General features: G+C 42.2%; 1 protein-coding gene across 3 annotated transcripts in view; it reads left to right on the top strand.

Annotated features, from left to right (window-relative positions):
* The window catches only part of LOC145357004 (mitogen-activated protein kinase 14), a 78,143-nt gene that overhangs the window by 35,860 nt on the left and 19,926 nt on the right, over window positions 1-22,357 (top strand). For all 3 annotated transcript variants that reach the window (XM_080210044.1, XM_080210045.1, XM_080210046.1), the window contains exons 4-6: window positions 447-558; window positions 4,238-4,267; window positions 14,024-14,071. In XM_080210044.1, the coding sequence (XP_080066170.1) occupies window positions 447-558; window positions 4,238-4,267; window positions 14,024-14,071 (190 nt within the window). The remainder of the gene's footprint in view (window positions 1-446; window positions 559-4,237; window positions 4,268-14,023; window positions 14,072-22,357) is intronic.

Genomic DNA, 22,357 nt, shown 5'->3' with positions numbered 1-22,357 from the left:
CTTTTTTATAATTTAATATAAACTGAGGGAAAATAATTTTTAACAATGCATTATATCGTGCTGAACTTTATTTTCGAATGAAGTTGGACATGTTTGGTGTACTATTACCACAGGCATGTGAACTTATCCGAAACTGCTTTTATACTGATGGTGTTACAATTCAGATTTCAAGAGAATAATGCCTGTGAGTTGCTGCTGAGCTTTACAATAATGAATGTGATTCCTTCATCCTATGGATTCTGGTTAAGAGACAGAGTTTGCTGTATGTTGAGTACTGTATATTGAGTACTGTATATTGCCTTATCAATAGTGGTATCGCGCAATTCAACTTGGCATGGCACAGACTGAAGAGATTTACTTAAATATGTTTTATTTTTGCAGAGCAAGTGACCACTGCAAGGTGATGTCATTGCATAACTAATTTGAATTTGATGCTTTCTACACAGGTATTTGGTGACAAACCTAATGGGAGCAGACCTAAACAATATAGTTAAATGTCAGAAGCTCACGGATGACCATGTACAGTTCTTAATTTATCAGATACTTCGGGGCCTTAAGGTGAAAATTTTCTCCCCCCTCGTTTCTCCGATTTTCTCTTTCTGGATGTAATCACTGTTGCAGGGCTCTGACTGGTTTGATGAAAGTTGACAGGAGTATAGTATGTGTACATTTATGAACAAAACTAATAGAATTATGCAACACAGAAGAAATACTATTCAGTCTTTGAAAGCGTTGAATCCAACAGTCTGACTGTCTTTCCCCATAGTTCTGTAATTATTTCCTTCTTTAAAAATATATCTACACCCTTTGAAAGTTGTTATTGAATGCACCAAACTTCTAGACAGTGCATTCCAGATCATAACTCGCTACATATGATTAAAATTGCTGCTTCATCTTCCTTCTGGTTCATTTGCCAAATACCTTCAATCTGAATTGTCGATTTTTCTGACCTACCAGCTACCAGAACCAATTTCACCTATTTACTGTATTAAAATTCTTCAATTCCGAGCACTCCTGTTAGTTTCCTTAAAGCAGAAGTAATTATCTCAACTCCAATCCCACATCACTGGTACCATTCTAGTATATTTCACCATGTCCAAAGCTTTCCTAAAGTGTGGTGCCCAGAATTGGGGACAGTATTTTACCTGAGGCATAACCAATTTTTTATAAAGATTTAGTATAGCCTCTTAAACTTTAGTTTATAAAGCAAATGATCTCATATGACTTTTGTAAGAGCTTTACTAACTTCTCCTAGCACTTGCAAAAATTTATGTATAGAACATCCTCCCCAACGCGCCCCCCCCCTTTTTTTTTCCTGAACTTTGGTTTATATTTGTCCTCATTGTTGCTTCATTACTTCAAACTTCTCTGCATAAAACTATATCTGTCATGTAATTGCCCATTTCACCAATCGGTCTTTGAGGCTGGTACTATCCTCACTTGGTACTGTAATTACAAATTTGATATTACCTCCTTAATTTAAAATTATGCCATCTATACCCAAGTACAGATAATTAAAATGTATCAAAGCAGTAATTCTACTGTTGAAGGACACCACTTTCATCCAGTCTGAAAAGCAGTCATTCACTACTAATCATTGTATTTTGTTTTTTTTTGTAAATCCATGCTGCCTTTCTCCCTTTAATCCCACAGGGCTCAATTTTATTAACCAGTCCATTATGTGGCACTTTCTTAAACACTTCTTGAAAACCCATATTCACAATCCAAATACACCCCTCTTCAACGCTCTTTTCTTCCCCTCAAACCTTAAAGCAGTTTATAATTCTAGAATATATTGCGGTAAAACAATGGAATATATTGTTATGCTTGGCTTGTTTGAATGCAGTCCTGAATTGGACATTACATAGTCTATCCTTTTTCTAATAATTTGTCTATTCTGGTCTGATAAGATAGTTTTGCAGGGCAGGCAAACCTCTTAAACAGGAGGATTTCACTACCCTCTAAGGTGTGGACCCCATATCAATGAAACAACAACCTTGGGTGCAATTTCCACTTTGTGGAGAACCTTTCTTAACCCATTAAGCAATAGTATAAACAGCAACACCAGTTGCTTAGTAACACCGGCAAGCAGAAGTTCATTCCCAGGTGATCAGTTGGTTGAAGGAGTTCTTTTGGGTAACATCCTATGACTGACTTCTCATACGGAGAGCCGGTGGATGTGGTCTTTCTGGAATTTCAGAAGGCGTTTGACAAGGTACCTCACAGGAGGTTATTGCAGAAGGTCAGGGGACAGGGAGTTGGGGGTAGGGTGTTAGCGTGGATAGAGGATTGGTTGTCAAATAGGAGGCAGTGAGTGGGGGTCAATGGGTGCTATTCGGATTGGCGGATGGTGACTAGTGGAGTGCCCCAGGGGTCAGTGCTGGGGCCTCAGCTATTTACCATTTATATAGATGATCTGGAGGAGGGAACTGAGTGTAGGGTGTTGAAATTTGCTGATGACACCAAGATTGGAGGAAAGGCAAATTGTGCGGAAGGTGTGGAGAGTCTACAGAAGGATCTAGATAGGCTGGGCGAATGGGCCAGGAAATGGCAAATGGAATTTAATGTTGGCAAGTGCAAGGTGGTCCACTTTGGTAGGAATAATGATAGGAAGGATTATCACTTACGTGGCGAAAAACTGCAGCAGGCGACAGTGCAGAGGGACCTTGGGGTCCTTGTGCGTGAGTCGCAAAAACCCAGCTTGCAGGTGCAGCAGGTGATCAGGAAGGCGAATGGGATGCTGGCCTTCATAGCGAGGGGGATTGAATATAAAAGTAGGGAGGTCTTGCTGTGGCTGTACAGAGCATTGGTGAGGCCGCAGCTGGAGTACTGTGTGCAGTTTTGGGCGCCGTACTTGCGCAAGGATATTTTGGCCTTGGAGGGAGTGCAGAGGAGGTTTACTAGGCTGATGCCGGAGTTGAGGGGATTGAGCTATGAGGAGAGGCTGAATAAACTAGGCTTGTACTCGTTAGAGTTTAGAAGAATGAGGGGAGATCTCATTGAGACGTATAAGATGATGAATGGGATGGATAGGATAGAGGTGGAGAGACTCTTCCCGCTCAAAGGACAGTAGGACTAGGGGGCACAGCCTTAAGATAAAGGGGGGGCGGTTTAGAATGGAGTTGAGGAGGAACTTCTTCACTCAAAGGGTGGTGAATCTCTGGAATTCTCTGCCCATTGAAGTGGTGGAGGCTGTCTCGCTAAATATTTTTAAGACGCGGGTTGATGGGTTTTTGATAAGAGAGGGGATTAAGGGTTATGGGGAGAGGGCGGGAATGTGGAACTGAGCCACGACAGATCAGCCATGATCTTATTGAATGGCGGGGCAGGCTCGAAGGGCTAGATGGCCTGCTCCTGCTCCTATTTCTTATGTTCTTATATCCTTGAAAGCTATGACTTTAAACCCTTTTCTGATCCTGGTCCCTCACGTAATCCAATTGGATTACAGTCCCACCCTGGCTATGCAAGGACCACCTGCATGCAGTTGTTTCCTGCTGTCAGCAGTAGATGTCTTCAGGTACTGGCAACAATGGATACGATTTCTTTATCTTTGTAAAGGAAGAAGAAAGCCATTCAAATGTGCTTCAGAAACCATTGTTTGGATTTATTTCTGTAGCCAATGCCCCAGTGACATGTCTTGACATGGGGGGGTGTGTGTGTGTCCCTGTTTAGTTGAGACAGCCTTTATTTTTAAGTCAGTTCAATATCAGCTTCAGCAATTATGTCTTCAATCAGACCCCTTCCTTCAACTTGATGTCCTGTGCACTCCATATTCTTACCACCTGATGTTGAGCTCTGCATGCTGGTCCATGCCACAACTGGTTACATTTTACTTGAACAGAAATACAAGACGTTAAAAATTTCTTGCTGCATAACAAAAATATGAGATATCGTGTCTTACAGGCAGCATTTATGTTGAATGAACACAGTCTTAGAATTCTTAGCTAATGTACATCCTTATTTAGTTATGGATCCCCAATAGCAAGTGCAAAAGCGGATCAAAGGATTGTACCACGTCAACATCTTTGTTCACAAGCCAAGTAATTGATTTAGTATTTTCAGTTCAGTAACTTTAATAGCCTTAAGGACCCATGTTTGTTAACATGGGTTCCTTCATTAGAAATTACGTTTTGTGTATTTGGTTGCAACTAGATATTAATTAAAATGAGTATTTAATTTGTAGAACTACGTTGACTTAAAACTGCAACAGTATCTAATTTTGTTTTCTTCTTACCAGTATATTCATTCAGCTGGAATCATACATAGAGTAAGTATTTCATACTGTGAATTTTATTCTATTTTTATTAGCTGCTATCTGTAGAAGCTTTGAAAGGACAATAGTTATTCATCCTTTTCAACTGTGTAGACAGTATGTCACATTCTTTTGGCCTTTAACATTTTGTAACTAGTTTTATCTGTGTAGGTGAGGGTTGTTGCAAATAAGTTAATTTCAGTTTAAGACCTGTTTAAGATTGGTTGCACATTGTATCATGTATTTGCATGTGACCTGTTTTGTTCACCAAATCAATAACAATGCGGCTTTGCTTCTGCAAGTTTTGTTATGATCTTTCTGAGGAAGTTTGGGGGGCGGGGGGAAGAAGAGACTTCAGTGGGACAGCTGCTGAGATGACTGCATAGGATGGCTGCAATGCCATTTTATTTCTTGATTTTAAACCAAGAATCGCCATCTTTTTTGTCAGTGTATCTGGTGGCCTAGGCGTAATAGGAAGCGGCGTTCGTTTTGAAAGATACCCAATTCCTTTTTCTTGTGGTCCACGTGAGCATCTGTGAAGCAAGTTCATATGCGTGAAAGAGGAAAGAAAAGTGCCTTAGTTTTCCTTCTGCATACTATTAGTATGAGAATGAAAACTATGGAACCACTATGAAAGTCTTGTGTTCATTGCCTATATGTAGATCTGATTTACAAAGCAATTATTGTCGACCTCCTTCTGGTGGAGCATTCAGGGATCCTAGCTTTTAATTTTGGATTAGTTAGGTGTCTGGCATACATTTGAAACCCTTCAATTTAAGCTGTCCAAAAGTTTGCAGCTATGTATATGATGTCTCTACAGACACTGAGGCTCATCAGGGGGAGAGAGGGTGTCATTGTCAATGGGGTGCAAGTGACATCCACCCCCTCTAGACTGTCTAAATCTAAGGGTCAGGAACACAAGGGGGCTGCTGGGAGGAGGAAGGGGGGTGAGGAGCGGAGGCCTCAGCCTCTTAATCTGCATAACAGGTTTGAGGTTCTTGCTTCCACTCTGGAAGAGGACGAGGCAGGTGAGGTTGGTGAGCAAACTGCACACGGTACAGTGATGCAGCAGGACATAGGCAAAGAGAAGGGGAAAAGGAACGTAGTAGTGATTGGGGATAGTGGGGTGAAGGGTATTGACACTGTCCTTTGTCACAATGACAAAGTGCACAGAAGGGTGTGTTGTCTGCCTGGTGCTCGGGTACAGGATGTCGCAGCTGGGCTGCAGAGGAATCTGGAGTGGGAGGGTGAGAACCCAGTTGTGGTGGTACATGTGGGTGCCAGCGACGTAGGCAAAGTGCGGACTGAGGATCTGGGGAGGGAGTATGAGAAGCTGGGAATGGAATTAAAAAGTAGAACCGACAAGGTGGTCTTCTCTGGGCTACTGCCTGAACCGAGTGCAGACGGGCGTAGGGTTGACAGGATAAAGGAAGTGAATGGGTGGCTCAGAGATTGGTGTGGGAGGAATGGGTTCGAATTTATGGGGCATTGGCACCAGTATTGGGGTAGGTGGGACTTGTTCGGGCGGGATGGGGTTGGTCTGAATCGTGCTGGGACCAGAGTGCTGGCGAATCGAGTAAAGAGGACTGTAGACAGGGCTTTAAACTAATTAGGGGGGGGGAGGGTGCGAGGGTAGGTGATGTTAGGAGGTCTACAGTTAAGGATAGGGTACAGGTAAGGGAAGAGGCTGAGGATGTCCCAAGTGGTGGCGTTACGGCAAATAGGGTCCAGAAGAAGGCTGGGATGAAAGCGCTTTATCTGAATGCACGAAGCATTCGGAATAAAGTGGATGAGCTGGTGGCGCAGATCGACACAAATGGATACGATCTGGTGGCCATTACAGAGACGTGGCTGCAAGGTGACAGGGACTGGGAGATGAATGTACAGGGCTATCAAGTGTTTAGGAAGGATAGGCAGGAGGAAAGAGGGGGTGGCGTAGCTCTGCTGATTAAGGACAGCATCAAGGTGGTAGCAAGGGATGATATCGGAGCCAAAGAGCAGAAAGTGGAATCGTTGTGGGTGGAGATTAGGAACAGCAAAGGGAGGAAGACGCTGGTGGGTGTCGTCTATAGGCCCCCGAATAATGATCTGGAGGTAGGGCGGGCTGTTAACGCGCAAATAAGTGCGGCATGCAGGAATGGGACGGCAGTAGTTATGGGGGATTTCAATCTGCATATTGATTGGTCGACCCATGTTGGACGAGGCGGGCTCGAGGAGGAGTTCTTGGAATGCTGCCGGGATAGTTTCCTGGAACAGTGTGTGTTGGAGCCGACGAGGGAGCGAGCTATCTTGGATCTGGTGCTATGTAATGAGGCGGGTAGAATTAGGGACCTTGAGGTGAAGGATCCTCTTGGAGAGAGTGATCATTGTATGGTGGAGTTTCTGTTGCAGGTGGAGGAGGAGAAAGTGGGTTCCCGGACACGTGTCCTTTGTTTGAATAGAGGGGAGTATGGTAGGATGAGAGAAGAATTGGCGAATGTGGACTGGGGGAGCGCGTTGGAAGGTAGGTCTGCTGAGGAGCAGTGGAGGATCTTTAAGGAGATCTTTCTTGGTGCTCAGCAGAAATTTATTCCAATGGTTAAAAAGGACAGTAGGCAGAGAGGTAATAAGCCGTGGATAACGAAGGAGGTGAAGGAAAGTGTTAAATTAAAAGCGGAGGAATTTAGAGTAGCTAAGAGCAGTGGGCGAGAAGAGGATTGGGAAAGGTTTAAATGTCAACAAAGATTGACAAAAAAGTTGATAAAGGAGGGTAGAAGAAGCTATGAAGCTGGGCTAGCGCTTAATATAAAAAAGGATAGCAAGAGTTTTTATAAATATATAAAAAGGAAGAGGCTGGCTAGGGTGAACGTTGGTCCCTTAGCGGATGAGAAAGGGGACCTAGTGGTAGGGGATGGGGATATGGCTAAGGTCTTGAATAACTTTTTTGTTTCTGTCTTCACGGAGGAGGACGTGAATAATTTGCCGGGTGTTAGCGATGGAAAGGTGGTAGGACTGGAGGGTCTTAATGACATTACTGTTACTAGAGAGGTGGTGCGTGACAGACTGGAGGGGCTGATTGTGGACAAGTCCCCAGGACCGGATGGAATGCATCCGAGGGTTCTGAAAGAAATGGCGGAGGTGATAGTGGATGCCTTGGTGGTTATTTTCCAGACGTCGCTGGATTCCGGGGAAGTGCCGGAGGATTGGAAAACGGCTAATGTTACGCCGTTGTTTAAGAAGGGTGCCAGGCAAAAGGCGGGGAATTACAGGCCGGTTAGTTTAACGTCTGTGGTAGGTAAAATGTTAGAATCCGTCATTAAGGAGGAAATTGCGAGGCATCTTGAAGGGAATTGCTTGATAGAACAGACGCAGCACGGTTTCATTAAAGGGAAGTCGTGTCTGACAAATTTACTGGAGTTCTATGAGGATGTGTCTAGGGCGGTGGATAGAGGAGAGCCGGTGGATGTGGTCTTTCTGGATTTTCAGAAGGCGTTTGATAAGGTACCTCACAAGAGGTTACTGCAGAAGGTCAGAGGACATGGAGTTGGGGGTAGGGTGTTAGCGTGGATAGAGGATTGGTTGTCAAATAGGAGGCAGAGAGTGGGGGTCAATGGGTGCTATTCGGATTGGCGGTTGGTGACTAGTGGGGTGCCCCAGGGGTCGGTGCTGGGGCCTCAGCTATTTACCATTTATATAGATGATCTGGAGGAGGGAACCGAGTGTAGGGTGTCGAAATTTGCTGATGACACCAAGATTGGGGGAAAGGCAAATTGTGCGGAGGGTGTGGAGAGTCTGCAGAAGGATCTAGATAGGCTGGGCGAATGGGCCAGGAAATGGCAAATGGAATTTAATGTTGGCAAGTGTGAGGTGGTCCACTTTGGTAGGAAGAATGGTAGGAAGGACTATTACTTACGTGGCGAAAAACTGCAGCAGGCGACGGTGCAGAGGGACCTCGGGGTCCTTGTGCATGAGTCGCAAAAACCCAGCCTGCAGGTGCAGCAGGTGGTCAGGAAGGCGAATGGGATGTTGGCCTTCATAGCGAGGGGGATTGAATATAAAAGTAGGGAGGTCTTGCTGCAGCTGTATAGGGCATTGGTGAGGCCGCAGCTGGAGTACTGTGTGCAGTTTTGGGCGCCGCACCTGCGCAAGGATATTTTGGCCTTGGAGGGAGTGCAGAGGAGGTTTACTAGGCTGATACCGGAGTTGAGGGGGTTGAGCTATGAGGAGAGGCTGAATAAACTAGGCTTGTACTCGTTAGAGTTTAGAAGAATGAGGGGAGATCTCATTGAGACGTATAAGATGATGAATGGGATGGATAGGATAGAGGTGGAAAGACTCTTCCCGCTCAAAAAAGACAGTAGGACTAGGGGGCACAGCCTCAAGATAAAGGGGGGGCGGTTCAGAACGGAGTTGAGGAGGAACTTCTTCACTCAAAGGGTGGTGAATCTCTGGAATTCTCTGCCCGTTGAAGTGGTGGAGGCTGCCTCGCTAAATATTTTTAAGAAGCGGGTTGATGGGTTTTTGATAAGAGAGGGGATTAAGGGTTATGAGGAGAGGGCGGGAAAGTGGAACTGAGCCACGACAGATCAGCCATGATCTTATTGAATGGCGGGGCAGGCTCGAAGGGCCAGATGGCCTACTCCTGCTCCTATTTCTTATGTTCTTATGTTCTTATGATTGTGGAGTGCACGTTCTTTGTCTGAGGAATATAAATAAGCAAGCTAAGAAGTGCAGGTGGAAAAGATTTGGGTAAACATCAGCAGTGATCAAATGGATAGTGTCTGTGGCCAAGATGAATGAGGCGTAGGAAAGGGGACAGGAGACATTTTGGGTAGTGAAAATAAGTTGGGTATTGTCTTTGCTTTGATGTCTTGAAACATAGGTATTCTTCAAGTGATCAAGGCCTGAAGGGTTGGGTTGAATCTCAAAGTGGAAGGTTAAATCAGTACACTAGATATTAAATTGGAGAAAGCAAAATACTAGCTTTACAGGGAATGTGTGAAGGGGAAAGAATAAATACTTACTGGAAACCAGGATTGCCAAAGCATATTTGATGGTAAGGTTAGACAAATTGTAGATAAAACTTTAATGAGAGTCTGTTGGAGAGGATTCAGGTGCAAAAAGATTTAGAGTTTTAAGAGAAGTTGACTGGAAACTAGTGTAACAATTTGGGCAAAGACAAGTCAAATGGGATAGGAAGGGGTGGAGTTTAATAGTGCATGAGCAAATAAGATCAGTGTAAATAATTGTTGAAAAAAGTGTCTGGATGCACAAAGTATTTGAGTAAAATAAATTAACTCATGACACAAATTAGAAAGAAATGGTTTAGATCTGATTCGCAGGATTAAGAAATATTTTAGAGTTTACAAGATTTCAGAGAGCCGGACAGGGTGGAAAAGGAGGCATGGTAGTGAGAAGGGATCGTAGCTCAGATCAGGAAGTAAATCATATGGGTATAAATTAGGAAATAACAAGGGTCATAATGCTGGTGAGTAGTTTTCAGCTGCTTAACAGGCCAGGGATTAAGCAAGGAGTTATTGGAAGGTTTTTACAAAAACAATGTAATGTTTGGAAAAGGCTAACCCAATCAAATTATTAAGAGTGGCCTGATAGCTGAGTTTATTGAATGCTTAAAATACAGTTTCCTGGACCAAAATATTGTGGAACTGATTAGGGTTTCATCTATTTTAAACTTTGTCTTGTGTAGTGAGGCAGGTTGGTTAGGTTGAAAGAGGAGCAGTATAATGTAAGGGATAGTGGTAAACCTGAGGATTAGAAATTTGCAAAGGGCCACAATAAACTTGGTAATTTTAAAAAAAGGGAGTAAACAATCCAATAATACAAAAACTGATTGATTGCAAGTTCTTTTTCAAGTGCAGGTTGAGTATCCTTTATCCGCAAATCCAAAATCCAAACGCACCCAAAAATCGCACGTTTTTTAACCTCATCAACCTTCAGCATTGGTAGTCCACTTGTTTGTCTGCATTGTTTACTTTGATATTTTTGTGGTAAACGTATCAAAAATAAACATTTTCCGGTAACCTGTATTTATTATTCAGTGATTCATCTTTTCGAGTCATTTTATTTATTTTAGACTATAGCAAGACTAAACTTAGACAATTGGAATCTAAGTTTGTGTGCAGTATCCTAAAATCATCTGTAATCCAAAATGCAATCAGCCATGAGCGTTTAGATAAAGGATACTCGACCTGTATATAAAAAGAGAGTAGCTAAAGTAAACATTAGTTTCTTAAAGGCAGATAAAGAATAATTTATCATGGGGAATGAGGATATGGTTGAGATATTGAATAAATATTTTGCCTGTCTTCACAATAGAAAATGCAAATAATATGCCAGTAATCATAGAGGCCATAGAGGTTTATAGCATGGCAACAGGCCCTTTTGGCCCAACTTGTCCGTGCCATCCTTTTTTTAAAACCCTAAGCTAATTCCAGTTGCCTGCATTTGACCCATATCCCTCTAGATCCATTATACCCATGTAACTATCTAAATGCTTTTTAAAAGACAAAATTATACCTGCCTCTGCTACTATCTCTAGCAGCTTGTTCCAGACACTGCCTTCTGTGTGAAAAAATTGCCCTTCTGGACACTTTTGTATCTCTCCCCTTAAACCTATGCCCTCTAGTTTTAGACTCCACTACCTTTGGAAAAAATATTGACTGTTTAGCTGATCTATGCCCCTCATTATTTTATATACCTCTGTAAGATCACCCCTTAGCCTCTTATGCTCCAGAGCAAGAAAGGTCCCAGTCTATCCAGCCTCTCCTCATAACTCAATCCATCAAGTTCCAGTAGCATCGTAGTAAATCTTTTCTGCACTCTCTAGTTTAATAATATCCTTTGCAGCAGGTGGTCAGGAAGGCGAATGGGATGCTGGCCTTCATAGCGAGGGGGACTGATATATAAAAGTAGGGAGGTCTTGCTGCGGCTGTATAGGGCATTGGTGAGGCCGCAGCTGGAGTACTGTGTGCAGTTTTGGGTGCCGCACCTGCGCAAAGATATTTTGGCCTTGGAGGGAGTGCAGAGGAAGTTTACTAGGCTGATACCGGAGTTGAGGGGGTTGAGCTGTGAGGAGAGGCTGAATAAACTAGGCTTGTATTCGTTAGAGTTTAGAAGAATGAGGGGAGATCTCACTGAGACGTATAAGATGATGAATGGGATGGATAGGATAGAGGTGGAGAGACTCTTCCTGCTCAAAAAAAACAGTAGGACTGGGGGCACAGCCTCAAGATAAAGTGGGGGGGCGGTTTAGAACGGAGTTGAGGAGGAACTTCTTCACTCAAAGGGTGGTGAATCTCTGGAATTCTCTGCCCGTTGAAGTGGTGGAGGCTACCTCGCTAAATATTTTTAAGACGCGGGTTGATGGGTTTTTGATAAGAGAGGGGATTAAGGGTTATGGGGAGAGGGCGGGAAAGTGGAACTGAGCCACAACAGATCAGCCATGATCTTATTGAATGGCAGGGCAGGCTCGAAGGGCTAGATGGCCTACTCCTGCTCCTATTTCTTATGTTCTTATTGTTCTTATAATAGGGTGACCAGAATCGCGCACGGTATTCCAAATATGGCCTTAGCAATGTCTTGTACAAGACGTCCGAACTCCTGTATTCAGTGTTTTGACCGATGCAACCAAGTGTGCCGAATGCCTCCTCCACCACTCTGTCCACCTGTGATTCCATTTTCAAGGAGCTATGAACATGTACTTCTAGATCTCTCTGTTCTGTAACTCTCCCCAATGCCCTACCATTAACTGAGTAAGTCCTGCCCAGGTTCAGTCCACCCAAAATGTATCACCTTGCATTTGTCTAAATTAAACTCCATCTGCCATTCTCAGCCCTGTGGCTCAATTAATCAAGATCCCGTTGCAATTGGAGATAACTTTCTTCACTGTCCACTATGCCACCAATCTTAGTGTCACCTGGAAGGGAGTACTTGCTTGAGATAATTAAAATCAGTAGAGAAAAAGTAGTCGTGAAACTTGAGTAAAATTCGCCAAATCTTTTAAAAGTGGTAACTGCAGGGATAGTGGATGCACGGTTATAATTTTCCAAAATTCTCTAAATTCTGAAACATTCCCAGTGGATTTAAGTTGGCAAATGTAACACCACTATACAAAAAAGGATAAGAGAGAAAATGAGGAACTACACGCCGGTTAGTCTGATATCAGTCATTGGGAAAGTGCTAACATCTGCTATTAAGGAAGTCTGAACGCGCCTAGAATGTCCTAATATGATCAGGCAGCGTCAATATTGTTTTACAAAAAGGAAATCGTGTTTAAGAAATCTATTAGTTTGTTTCAGGATGCAGCTAGTAGGATAGATTAAAAAAAGGCCGGTATACATATAGTATATTTGAATTTTAAAAAGATGTTCATTAAGGTGCCACACAAAAGGTTAATATGGAAGATTGAGTTTTGGGTGGATGGGGGTTGGTTAATGGGTTGGAAGCAAAGAATAGTGATAAACAAGGTATTTTCAAGTTGACAGTCTATGACTAGTAGAGTGCCACAGAGATCAATACTGGGGCCTTGGCTATTTGCCATCTATATTAATGTATCTAAGTTTGCAGAGGTGGGATAGAAGAATGTGAATAGGCATGTGGATGGTAAGAGACCGTGGGCATTATGAGATAGACTAGGTGTCCAAGAATGTAGCTAGGTGAGTTTACATGGAGGAGCAGAGGCTGTCTATGTTGGTAAGAAAGCAGCAAACCAGTTGGGTGAGGTGAAGATAATAGCTTTACTTCAGGTTTATTCAGATGTCTTCCTTTTCGGAAGAACCTGTGATTTAACATTTTATCTTCATTAGCACTTTTGGGAAAGAAACTGTAATTGAGAGGAGTTTGGTTAACCTTGCAACAGTTTCTACTTGGCAAGTTTTTAAAAATATTTTTCCTGGGATGTGGGCGTTGCTGGCAAGGTCAGCATTTGTTGCACATCCCTAATTGCCCTTGATTTGAGTGACTTGCTAGGCCATTTCAGAGGGGAGCATAGGGTCCACCACATTGCTGTGCGTCTAGAGTCAAATGTAGGCCACATAAGGTAAGAATGTCAGATTTCCCTTCCCTAAACATTGGTGCATCAAATGGGTTTTTAGAAGAATCGGTAACAGTTTCATAGTCACTATTATGGCAACTAACTTTTAATTAAGATTCCACCAGCTCCCATGATGGGATTTGGACCCATGTTCCCAGAATATTGACCTGGGCCCCTGCATATCTTCCCCCTAATTATTTGAAGATGTTTAAATTTCAAACAAAATTATTTAGTCAAGAGTCAATTATTTTAATAATGAGCATTAGGGAATCCAGTTGTCTGAGAGCTTGTTGCTCTTTGCTCAAAGAATAGGGCCAACTGGAAATTTGTGTAATATGTAACATAACAGGAGCTTGCAAATATTTTGACTATTGAGCATTCTCCAGTGATTCTTATCTTTTTGCTATGCTTGTATCATAGTACATGAAAGATTGCTACATTTTAAAGATTATGCACTAAATAAGCTTTGAAAATTTTTGTAAATGTTGGATCAGATAATCTATTTGGAAATCTGCGATAGAAGCAATATTGGTTACTTGGGCACATCAGCTTGGAGACCACCATATTTAATGTAAAGCTGGGCGAAAAGGGCAGGATCTTGTCTTGACCCTCTATGCAGGTTCTTCTTTTACCATTGGAATTTAGCTTATACTTAATGGAATGGTTCAGAATATGTTTTATTCATTTGCATTAAAAGCATCTTAGCAAGGTCATTTGAAAAAAGTTATTCCTTGTTGCAGGATTTGAAACCCAGCAATCTAGCAGTGAATGAAGATTGTGAGCTAAAGGTAAGGAGACAGAGTATTTTAAACAGTTAAATTGTTGGTCAGTTGCTTTGTGGACCAGAATGTAAGAATAGCTAGCTATCTGTTCTTAATGGGTAACTTGAGATAGGAAAATCTTGGAAACAAAATAAGCTAATATTGAAATGTATTTAATTTGATTAAGTGGAATCATTAACAAAGGAGGTATGTCTGAGCTAGATTGTTTCTGGACCTGCAGATGATGCATTGCACATGTAAATTCAGTCTTCAAAACAACTCTTCAAAAAATATTCTTCTCACCCCAAAGCTAGATCACAATTAAGTTGCAATTAAACCATCACTGGTGGTAATAACTTACAATGTTATAATTGCGCAAACAACTTTCTATAATAAATGTGAACTTCTCAAAGTGGAAATGCTGCATAAAATGTTGTTAATTTTCATACTTATATAAAGCAAAGGACAGGAACAATTTAGTTGATTCATTGAGACTTTTTTAACTGATGTGTTAGAAACTCCTCCACAAAAACCCCCAGAAAAACCTTGGTTTAGAAATAATACTCTGGGTAATTCCTCTCCAGCTCCTAAAAGCAATTAAATATTTCAAAATAGTGATGTGCAGAAAATACCCCATAATAACTAACTATATTTAATCGTCAGCCACATTTGAGAAACCCTTCAGGTTTCTCCATTTTTTTCAACAAATCTGTATTCAGCTACCTAAAAAAAAAATGTTTCCAAGCATCCGACCTAGTTCCATGCTTGCAATATTATACTCTAGTCCTTCTAACCTAACTCAAAATACCTATTTACTTGTAAATCTACTTTGTTAAAAATCTCAATCGTCTCTTTAAAATCAGTATTTCTCCAGAGTAATAAATCTAGCTTTGTCAGCCATTTATTGTAATTAATAACGTTTATATTAATTATCTGACAGTTGTTCTTCTCTGAATCTTCTCCAAAATTTGTATGCCACCTACCATGTGAGTGGTAAAACTTGATTTCTAAATGAGGCCTAATCAGTGTCTTTGTTGAAGTCCAAGGACGAAAGATGGGAAAAGTTGACGGTTTCTCATTCTTCAGATGCTGCCATGCCTGCCTAATATTTAAATTTCAGATACCCAGCATGTACAGTATTTTGCTTTTTTAAGAAGCTTTCATTTAAACATCCTACCCAAGGCATTGAAGTCTTCCAGAGAAATGTTATCACTGAGTGCACTTTGTTACCTTACCTTGACTTCTGGTGCTTTGATCTATTTGCATGATATGAGCCTTGTACACTTCCATTCCTTTCTATCACCAGACAGTTGGCACATTTCATTGCAGTGTTTTTCTCTGATAATGCAACAAGGTAATATTTACAAGTTTACTTACACATCCCCAAGATTGAATCTTGAAAATTTAAGCATAATATGGAAACAATTGTGGGCTGTATTCTCGTCACCATCTTTGGAGCTAGAGGTTGAGTGGTCTGTCCATCACTTTTTACTGAGAAGCAGAATGCAAAACAGAGACCATATTAAGCAGACTAAACTACAGTTTGCTTTCTGCCCTGTCAGGTCCACAGCAAATGCCATTTCCCTGAGCCTGCACTCAACCCTGGAACACCTAGATAACAAGGACACCTATGTCAGACTCCTATTTATTGACTACAGCTCAGTCTTCAACGCTATTATTCCCACAAAACTCATTTCCAAACTCTGTGGCCTGGGCCTTAGCACCTCCCTCTGCAACTGGATCCCGAACTTCCTAACTCAGCCTACAATCAGTAAGGATAGGCAACATCATCCTCAACACCACTGCCCCACAAGGTTGTGTTCTCGGCCCCCTACTATACTTATATAGCCATGACTATGTGGCCAAATTCCCCTTCAATTCAATTTTCAAGTTTGCTGACAACACCACCGAAGTGGGTCAGATCTCAAACAATGACAAGACAGAGTAAAAGAATGACGTAGAAAATCTGGTGAACTGGCATGGCAACAATAATTTCTCCCTCAATGTCAACAAAAGAGATTGCTTCCTGAAGTTGATGACATAAAGGAGAACATTCCCCTGTCTACATCAATAGGGATGAAGTAGAAATGGTCAAGAGCTTCAAGTTTTTAGGTGTCCGGATCCCCAATAACCTGTCCTGATCCCCCTCTCATGCCGACAGTATAGTTAAGAAAGCCCACCAACTTTCTCAAAAGACCAATGAAATTTGGCATGTCAGCTACAACACACTCCAACTTTTACAGCTGCACCATAGAAAACATTCTTTCTGGTTTTATCACAGCTTGGTATGGCTCCTGCTCTGCCCAAGACTGCAGGGAACTGCAAAAGGTCATGAATGTAACCCAATCCATCATGCAAACCAGCTTCCTATCTGTTGACTCTGTCTACACTTCCCACTGCCATGACAAAGCAGCCAGTGTAGTTAAGGACCCCAGAATTCTCTCTCACACCTTCCTTCGGGAAAAAGATACAAAAGTCTGAGGTCACGTACCAACCAACTCAACTTCTTCCCTGTTGCTGTCAGACTTTTGAACGGACTTACCTTGCATTAAGTTGATTGTTCTCTGCACCTTGCTATGACTGTGACACTATATTCTGCACTCTCTCGTTTCCTTCTCTATGAACAGTGTTTTGTCTGGAGATCATGCAAGAAACAATACTTTTCACTGTTCGTACATGTGACAATGTTGTTGATGTTGAGGGAGAAGTCAAATCAAAAACTAATAGCCAAGATTACACGAGTTGTAATTGCAAAGAAGAGAAACAAAAGTGATTCATTAATTGACTTGTGCAATACGTTGAATTATCCTGAAAATAAAAATCCAGAACCTTATTCTTCTCAAATTCAGTCTTTGGATGTAACCATGGTGTTCATTTCTATTCATTTCTTTCCTCCGTGACACATGGAAACTGACAGATGACAGAGCACTGAATGTCCCAGATCAGTTGTGAAGAGATATTCCAGGACTACTTTAAAGTGGAAGTAGACTTGGACAACAGTTCAGATCAAAGCAGTCATTTCCCACAAGACATGCAGTCATATTAGTTTCACCATTCTGATGGTGTGACTGTATTTTTGGGTGTTGTAGATTTTAAATTTATAACATATGACTTCTATATTTAAATAGCATGGTTTGAAACAACTACTGTTTAAAGACATGGGACAGGATTTTCTCGCCACATGCATCCTAAGACCAGAAATTCCTGATCCAGCTCAATGGATCTTTAAGTGGTTCACCACAGTTTCTGTGTCTCCTACTATAATTTCCACAGCGGGCAAGATGATAGAATTTCAGCCATGAGGGACTGACTCCTGCGTTTAACTTGTATATATGTAATGCCTTCCTTACAGGATGCTGGCTGACCTAGATAGATAACGTGGAGATATAACAAGTATTCTTTTCTTTAAACAAAATGACAAAGGATCTTGAATACTGTTGATGAAAGCACATTTAACACTTCAAATATACTGCTCTATCGGAAGAGGTAGATGGGTGTAAGCAGGGAAGTGAAGTTGAACTCACAATTGTATCAGCCATGATCTCATCGAATGCAGAACAGGGTCAAAAGGTCGTGTGGCCTACTCCCCATTATTTTGTATATTTGTGGCATGTAAATTTATCCTCCTCCTCTTGTCTATTCTCTGCCCCACCCATTACCCACAATGAAAACAGATGCATGTCAGTGCTCACAGGAACCTGTTTAACCTTTTTTTCACGGATGAACAATGCTAACTTTCCATTTCAAACTTCTGGGAAATGTGAATCTCCATACAGTAGCCACGCACCTTGGCAATTCTAGTCTCATGCATTATGTTGGTCACAGTCTTGCGTTTAGCAAGGGCCTGGAGACTTGTTGCCCCCATGATGTTAGATGAAATGTATCAAATAGCAGTTCTTGGCAACAAATCACCAGAAAGCTTCGCAAACTCTTTGCAGCCTGTTTTCCCTACTGATTAGTAGGTAGAATAATCAACTTTTTTCTCCTATTTTCTCTCTTGTGCTCGCCCACCTGTCTGTAACCTACTTCCTTATCAATACTCCAATTATATGATTATGCTGGGGAATTTGTGCCTCAACTTTGCTGTTCTCAGGCATTGGATGGTAAGACCATAAGACATAGGAGCAGAATTAGGCCGCTTAGCCCATGGAATCTGCTCTGTCATTCAATCATGGCTTATATTTTTCTCATCCCCATCCTCCTGCCTTTTCCCCAAAACCCCTGATCCCCTTATTAATCTATCTCTGAGGTAAAGACACTCAATAACCTGGCCTCCACTGCCTTCTGTGGCAAAGAGTTCCACAGATTCACAACACTCCAGCTGAAGAAATTCCTCCATCTGTTTTAAAAGATTGTCCCTTTTAAGCTGAGGTTGTGCCCTCTGGTTCTCATTTTTCCTACTAGTGGAAACATCATCTCCGTGTCCACGCTATCCAGGCCTTGCAGTATCCTGTAAGTTTCGATAAAATCCCCCTTATCCTTCTAAACTCCCAACGAGTATAGACCCAGAGTTCTCAATTGTTCCTTATACGACAAGCTCTTCATTCCAGGGATCATTTTTGCAAGTCTCCTCTGGACCTTTTCCAAGTAAGAAGTGTCTCAACACCAGGTTAAAGTTCAACAGGTTTATTTGGCAGCACTAGCTTTCGGAGTCTCAGGCTTCTTCATCGGGTGAGTGAGCAATTGTGTTCACAAACAGGTCGTATACAGACACAAACTCAATTTACAAGATAATGGTTGGAATGCGAATCTTTACAGATAATCAAGTCTTAAAGCTACAGACAGTGTGAGTGGACAGAGGGCCACGAACAAGTTAGAGGTGTGTATTGTCTCCAGCCAGGACAATTAGTGAGATTTTGCAAGCCTGGCAAGTCGGAGTTACAAATAGCGTGACATGAACCCAAGATCCCAATTGAGGCCGTCCTCGTGTGTGGAACTTGCTATCAGTTTCAGCTCAGTGATTCTGCGTTGTGTGTCGTGAAGGCCCCTTGGAGAACGCTTACCCGAAGATCAGAGGCTGAATGCCCATGACTGCTATCTGTAACATGAATGCTAACACTGCATTGCCCTCCTAACTGCCAACTGAACCTGCACGTTAACCATAAAAGAATCTTGAACAAGGACTTCCAAGTCCCTTTGTGTTTCTGATTTCCTAACCATTTCCCCATTTAGAAAATATGCCTGCATTCTTCTTTCCAAAGTGCATAACCTCTCACTTTTCCACATTATATTCCATCTGCCACTCCTTTGTCTCCTAACCTGTCCATGTCTCTTTCCTCCGCTTCCTCAATATTACCTGTCCCTATACATATCTTTGTATCATCTGCAAACTTAATGTCAGTGCTTTCAGTTTCTTTCAAATGGTTAATGTATGTTGTGGCCCCAGCCCTGACCCCTGAGGCACATCATGTCACTGGCTGCCATCCAGAAAAGGATACCTTTATGCCCACTCTCTGCCTTCTGCCAGTCAGTCAGTCCTCTGTCCATGCCAGGATCTTACCCTAACACCATGGGCTCTTAATTTATATAAGTCTACTATGTGGCACCTTGTCAAAGGCCTTCTGAAAATCTAAATAAATCACCTCCTCCAATTCTCCTTTATCTAACTTCCTTGTCACCTCCTCAAAGAACTCTAACAGATCTGTCAGACATGACCTCCCCTTGACAAAGCCGTGCTAACTCAGTCCTATTTTATCATGCACTTCCAAGTAATCTGTGATCTCATCTTTAATAATGGACTCTCAAATCTTGCCAGTGACTGAAGTGAGGCTAACTGGCCTATAATTTCATGTCCTGCTGCCTCCCTTCCTCCTTAAACAGTGGTTTATATTAGCTACTTTCCAGTCCTCTGGGACCCTCCCTGCCTCCAGTGATTCCTTAAAGATCATTGCCATGCCTCCACAATTTCCTCAGCTATCTCTTTTAGAACCTTGGGGTGTAGTCCATCTGGTCTAGGTGATTATCCACCTTCAGATCCTTCAGTTTCCCCAGAGCCTTCTCCTTAGTGATGGCCACTGCATTCACCTGTGCGCCATTGCATTCACCTATGCCCGCTGACTCTCCTGGAACTCTGGCATCCCACTGGTGTCTTCCACCATGAAGACTGATATAAAATAACTATTCAATTCCTCTGCCGTTTCTTTGTTTTCTATTATTACTTTTCCAGCCTCGTTTTCCAATGGTCCAATGTCTATTTTTGCCTTTTTTTTATATATTGAAAAAAAAACTCCTATCTTTTATATTACTAGCTAGCTTAAACTCATATTTCATCTTCTCCCTGCTTATTACTTTTTTTAGTTGTCCTCTGCTCACTTTCAAAGGCTTCCCAATCCTCTGGCTTCCCTCTAATCCTTGCCATTTTGTATGCTTTCTCTTTTGCTTTTATGCTGTCCTTTACTTTCCTCGTCAGCCATGGATGTCTTGTCCTCTTCTTAGCATATTTGCTCCTTGGGATGAATTTCTGTTGTGCCTCCCGAATAACCCTCAAAAACTCCTGTCATTACTGTTCCACTGTCTTCCTGCTAGACTCCCTTTCCAATCAATTCTGGCCAACTCCTCCCTCATGTCTTTGTAGTTGCCTTTTACTTAATTGTAGTACTGTTAGATCTGATTCCAGCTTCTCTCCCTTACACTGCAGGGATAAATTCTATCATATTGTGGTCACTACTCCCTAAGGGCTACTTCAACTTAAGTTCCCTAATCGAGTCTGTCAATGTTAAGATAATGCTTGTGTTCTTCAAAGTGATAGTAGATCTGTCTAGAAGACAAAATGTGAATTAATAATACACAACAATGTACACTTTACAGAAACCTCCTATGTTTTGTATAGGGTGGGAGTAGTTCTAGAATAGTATTTTCTTTAGTTGCTATCTATTGAACTGATCAGGCATACTTGAATAGTGCAGCAAGAATGCTGGGCCATTTCAGAGGGCTGTTAAGAGTCAACCACATTGCTGTAATTCTGGCATCACATGATCAGGTATAGATGGCAGATTTCCTTTCCCAAAGGACAGCAATGAGCCAATGATTTAAGATAATCGGTGATGACTACAGTTCACGTTACTGAGATTAGACTTTTATTTCAGATTTTTATGAATTGTATTTAAATTTCACGCTGAGATTTGAACCCATTCCCAGAGCATTAGCCTGCATTATTAGTCGAATGACAGTACCACTACACCACCTTGTCCTCATTGTGTTCCTGTGTATCTGTTATTTTGCTACCTAAATGTAATGAAAACTGAGATAAATGTAATATGTAATACTTTGTCAGTATAATGATTAGATTTCCAGGTCATCCTATTTATTACTGAATTGTTCCCTCCCTATCTCATAACATAAGAAATAGGAGCAGGAGTAGGCCATCTAGCCCTTCAAGCCTGCCCCGCCATTCAATAAGATCATGGCTGATCTGTCATGGCTCAGTTCCACATTCCCACCCTCTCCCCATAACTCTTAATCCCCTCGCTTATCAAAAACCCATCAACCCGCGTCTTAAAAATATTTAGCGAGGCAGCCTCCACCACCTCAACGGGCAGAGAATTCCAGAGATTCACCACCCTTTGAGTGAAGAAGTTCCTCCTCAACCATTCTAAACCGCTCCCCCTTTATCTTGAGGCTGTGCCCCCTAGTCCTACTGTCCTTTCTGAGCGGGAAAAGTCTCTCCACCTCTATCCTATCCATCCCATTCATCATCTCATATGTCTCAATGAGATCTCCCCTCATTCTTCTAAACTCTAACGAGTACAAGCCTAGTTTATTCAGCCTCTCCTCATAGTTCAACCCCCTCAACTCCGGTATCAGCCTAGTAAACCACCTCTGCACTCCCTCCAAGGCCAAAATATCCTTGTGTAAGTACGGTGCCCAAAACTGCACACAGTACTCCAGCTGCGGCCTCACCAATGCCCTATACGGCCGCAGCAAGACCTCCCTACTTTTAGATTCAATCCCCCTCGCTATGAAGGCCAACATCCCATTAGCCTTCCTGACCACCTGCTGCACCTGCAGGCTGGGTTTTTGCGACTCATGCACAAGGACCCCGAGGTCCCTCTGCACCGTCGCCTGCTGCAGTTTTTCGCCACGTAAGTAATAGTCCTTCCTACCATCATTCCTACCAAAGTGGACCACCTTGCACTTGCCAACATTAAATTCCATTTGCCATTACCTGGCCTATTCGCCCAGCCTATCTAGATCCTTCTGCAGACTCTCCACACTCTCCGCGCAATTTGCCGTTCCACCAATCTTGGTGTCATCAGCAAATTTCGACACCATACACTCGGTTCCATCCTCCGGATCATCTATATAAATGGTAAA

The sequence above is a fragment of the Carcharhinus amblyrhynchos genome, chromosome 22, assembly GCF_965287045.1.
Source record: "Carcharhinus amblyrhynchos chromosome 22, sCarAmb.v2.hapA, whole genome shotgun sequence".
Classification (NCBI taxonomy): domain Eukaryota; kingdom Metazoa; phylum Chordata; class Chondrichthyes; order Carcharhiniformes; family Carcharhinidae; genus Carcharhinus; species Carcharhinus amblyrhynchos.
This window is presented reverse-complemented; position numbering and strand designations above follow the sequence as displayed.